The sequence below is a fragment of the Sphaeroforma arctica genome, assembly GCF_001186125.1.
Source record: "Sphaeroforma arctica JP610 unplaced genomic scaffold supercont1.1317, whole genome shotgun sequence".
NCBI classification, from domain to species: domain Eukaryota; class Ichthyosporea; order Ichthyophonida; genus Sphaeroforma; species Sphaeroforma arctica.
In genome coordinates this window covers 7,269-12,069 of record NW_014039241.1, presented here as the reverse complement: position 1 = coordinate 12,069, position 4,801 = coordinate 7,269, and the positions used below count along the sequence as shown (strand labels likewise).

Here is a 4,801-nt window from a genome sequence, read left to right as displayed (position 1 = left end):
ATGTGTGTCTTTGACGGTAAACCACAACAAGTCCACAACATCCTAACGCGATCCTGATTAAAATTTCATACCGCCCTTGACCGGATAGGGTACCGCTATAGCATGTTAAGAGCATATACAATATAGCATAACAAAACATATACAATACAACATGATAACAACAGATAAAAACCCTTAGAACACACTCAAAACATCCAAGCCCATGTACTTCTATCACACCTTTCTGGAGTGGATGCGCAGAATGTCACTTCGCGCCTTCTCCGTGGGCAGCGGAAACTCAATCTTTCGGTCCAAACGTCCACTACGCAGCAGCGCCGGATCAAGAATATCAATGCGATTAGTGGCCGCAATAACCTTAATGCGATCATCACTGTCAAAGCCATCCAACTGATTAAGCAACTCAAGCATAGTACGTTGCACTTCTCTGTCTCCGGCCTTCTCACTGTCGAAGCGTTTGGTTCCGATGGCGTCCAACTCGTCGATGAAGATAATAGCGGGCGACTGGAGAGGGTGGATGTGGGTCAAGTCAAGTCAAGTCAAGTCAAATCAAATCAAGTCAAGTCAAATCAAGTCAAGTCAAGTCAATTCAAGTCAAGTCAAGTCAAGTCAAGTCAAGTCAAATCAAGTCAAATCAAATCAAGTCAAGTCAAGTCAAGTCAAATCAAGTCAAGTCAACACAACAACACACAGCACGTGAAACGTGAGGCCTACATCGCCCACACCTTCTCTTTGGCCAGGGCAAACGCATCGCGCACCAGCTTTGCACCGTCTCCGATGAACATCTGCACCAGTTGGGGCCCTGCGAGCTTTAAGTAGGTGGACTGTGTCTGTGCGGCACAGGCGCGCGCCATCAGAGTCTTCCCCGTTCCCGGTGGCCCATACAGCAGACAGCCTAGTGTGGATGGATAGACGGGAAATAGACGACAGCGTTACCATAGCAACCTCATATACGTGTACGAGTGAATACTATTGATATGGTAGTGATACACAGACCAGTGCTGTGCGGAAGACCGCACCACCACGCATTTGAGGTGCGTCAGATGAACAACCAACATCAATAACATCATGATAGAGCTCAGGAAACAGACAGAGCACACTGGCGCCTACTTCCCCTGTCAGTACTATCCAACAACTCCTACAATCATACACTGTGGGGCAAGGATGTAAACTCTGCCCCACCCACGTCCTAAACGCCCGAAAGAGTGCACTGGATCACCCTCGTCTGTAGGCACTAAAAAGTTTGGCTTTAGGTTTTAGGGTAAAACCCTAAAACTAGGAAGGATTTAGGCCTGCAATCTCGCTTGAGCTGATGCTGCGGGGTCATATACGGTAGACACTCTCCCCACAGACCAAATGTTCATACCCTTTGGCGGCTTGATACCAATGTTCTTGAACCGGTCAGCGTGTGTCATGGGCAGTACAATGGCTTCCACCAGCTCTTGAATCTGCTTGTCCAGTCCACCGATGTCGTTGTAGTCCTCTGTAGGTCTCTCATCCACTTCCATGGCTTTGACTCGCGAGTCGTACCTACAGGAATAGCACACAAATACATAAGTATGTATTGATATTAATACTAATATTAATATTAATCCTAACATTAACATTAACATATATATATATAAATATATATAACTATATATATATTATTAACATTAACATTAATATAAAAATTAATATATATATGTATATATATACGTACACACATACACACGCACACACACGCACACAATTATATTTGCTACAGTTGCATCGTGTTTCATAGATAATGGATACATGACCGCAGCTTCTATTTTTGTACACGAGTGTGCCCATACAGTAACAGAAAAGTCTTGTGAGACTATGCTTCCGCTAGGGAGCGAATACGCACACACGACACACACAAATCCTCGTACTCATGCGTACAAAATAAATACACTATTTAGGGCATATGTTTAGGGGTTAGGGTTTAGACTGATACTGCCACGGTAGCACTGCCTTAGCGCCTGCTCAGAAGTGTGGGTGTATCTGAAGTGTGCGCGCGGGGAAGGGGGAACGCCTTAACTCACCCGAAGCCATACTAAGGATTGCATACGCTACAAGTGAGCAAGGGACGTATGTAGATGTAGAGCTGCAGATCAGACGATACGAGCGCACGAAGAGGGGGTTTTAGGTTTCTAGGGTTTTTAGTTTTAGGGCTACAGACGAGAGAGGGTTTTAGGGTTTTTAGGGCCAAGGACGAGAGGGTGTGCGAAAAGTGTTAACACAGCATGGTAGGTGTTATAAGGATACCTACATCACTCTACGCATGCGTGCATATGCTATACCTCTATTCATACACACACTCCCACGTACGCCTATACGACCTCCTGTAAACTATAAACCACTGCTAGAATTGCATACAGATACCCCATGCACGAACATAGACATATAATAGGTAAGCACATGTGACTATCAGGTTAGCATATGTGATTATTAGGTAGGCACCTTCTTCCTGTAAAGACAATGCACTTACTCTGCGGGCAATGTGTCGAGAATGAGATAAGAGTCTTTATTGACGCCCACCAAGTCCCCGGGAAGAAGCTTCTCCACATCAACCAGACCAATCACAGGCAGGAAAATAGTCTGTGTGTCAGAGTCAAGCTAATGGTTACTGGATGAAACAATGGGACATGGAAGGGTATATGCAGAACTACGTAAAATAATACATGCAAAGATACGTAAAATGGGACATCGGAAGGGTATATGCAGAAATACATAAAATAATACTTGCAAAGATACGTAAAATGGGATATAAAATAAAAATAATACATACAATGGTACATGCAAAAGGTAGTCTAACTACTGGAAGCTTCGGCAATAGGTCGAGACGCACACAAACACACACAAGCCATACCACAAATACTCAGCGCTCAAGCACATACTCTGGAGGTACTTGTGCACAAGCAGGTATGATGACAAGGAGACATACAAGACACATATATGCACACCACATGGGTACATACAGCAAACACTCACATCACAGATACGCACACACACACATACATATACACGCACACAACGAGGCATATATGTTGTCATCAAGCTGTGGACAAGTACATACACAGATATACACACTCACGCCCAACATAAGCGATGCAAATCGAACCAGGTGTATAAACATGTGCACACAGTGATAAAAACACCCACACAACGTTAAGCAACAAGCTCTATACGCTCGCCTACATAGACTTGTGAACGTGTGCATACGCAGACACACCCACCCATTCACAACAGTAACCCGTTAGTCCCATTCAGAGGCTTGTGCACACACGTGTACCTGTCGTGTAGATGTCTTGATCACTGCGCATTTGCCCACACGCTGTGAGTCTAGGTCGGTGTTGGCGCCCTCTTCGTCGGCTTGTTCGCTCGGGTCTACATCAAGGATCTGTGAGGGAATAAGACATCGCCAAATAACGATGAGAGAACAATTAAGAATATGTGAGGGAATAGGACATCGCCAAATAATGATGAGACAACAATTAGGAGTATGTGAGGGAATAAGACATCGCCAAACAGCGATGAGAGAACAATTAAGAATATGCGAGGGAATAAGGCATCGCCAAATAATGATGAGACAACAATTAGGAGTATGTGAGGGAACAAGACATCGCTAAATAATGATGAGAAAGCAATTGGAATATGTGAGGGAATATGACATCGCCATATAATGATGAGAGAGCAATCAGGAGTACGTGAGGGAATAAGACATCGCCAAATAATGATGAGAGAGCAATTGTAAGTCTGTGAGGGAATAAAACATCGCCAAATATTGATGAGAGAGCAACTAAAACTTAGAACAGTTGACTGTGATGCTATGGGCAGAGCCCAACATCGCAATGCCCAGTAACATACAGCAAGGCTGGCCAAGATCTTACCTACTCCACTACATTCGTTACCAAATAAGGCAATATCCTGTTCAAAAGCGTACCTACCTCAACCACATTCGCTACCAAATAAGGCAATGTTTTGTTGACTTTGATCTTCTCGGCGTTCTCTTTGATCTTCTCCTGTGCATCGCTCATTTCGTGTTGCATTCGCACCATCTCACTGCGGAGCATCTGCACAGCAACGTACACCAAACCAAACCACGGTGAAAAGACTTGTGGCGGACATCAGTATAAACCCCAGGGGTGATCCCAGGCATATATACATATACATACATATATACATATACACACACACACACACATATATATATATATACTGAGATAGATTGATAACGTACTACACGAAATGTATGAGATCGTACTTGGTCTATTTTAGTACACATATATATATATATATATATATATATACAGACACGTATATATATACGTATACGTATACATATACATATATATATATACATATACATACACACATATATATATAATATATAGTATATATATACATATATATATATATGTATACATATACATATACATATACATATACATATATGTACATATATCCATATACATACATACATACATGCATACATACATACATACATACACATATTCATATATATATATATATATATAGCTGAAACATCATGGTAGAGAGACACTCCCGGGACTCACACCAGAGAAATCTCGTTTTTTCCCACACACTCAACATGAGCATTCAGTTTCACGCGCCAAGGCGCAGAAAAAGCTCAGGTGTGATTGTAGATTGTTTTACAGCAACCGTGGTAAAGGATATGGCCGATACATAAGGAATCCGCTATAAACAGTACCTGACGCCCACCACATGTACATATATATATATAAATATATACATATAATATATATATATATATATA

The 4,801-nt window shown here is 42.3% G+C and overlaps 1 protein-coding gene across 1 annotated transcript in view; it reads right to left on the bottom strand.

The window, feature by feature from the left end:
• Window positions 1-4,801, bottom strand: part of SARC_10601 (26S protease regulatory subunit 6A) — a 9,195-nt gene that overhangs the window by 2,120 nt on the left and 2,274 nt on the right. Inside the window, exons 3-8 of the mRNA XM_014295352.1 lie at window positions 3,951-4,076; window positions 3,296-3,403; window positions 2,492-2,601; window positions 1,364-1,527; window positions 723-892; window positions 220-501 (exon numbers count right to left, since the gene is read on the bottom strand). Coding sequence (XP_014150827.1) covers window positions 220-501; window positions 723-892; window positions 1,364-1,527; window positions 2,492-2,601; window positions 3,296-3,403; window positions 3,951-4,076 — 960 coding nt within the window. The remainder of the gene's footprint in view (window positions 1-219; window positions 502-722; window positions 893-1,363; window positions 1,528-2,491; window positions 2,602-3,295; window positions 3,404-3,950; window positions 4,077-4,801) is intronic.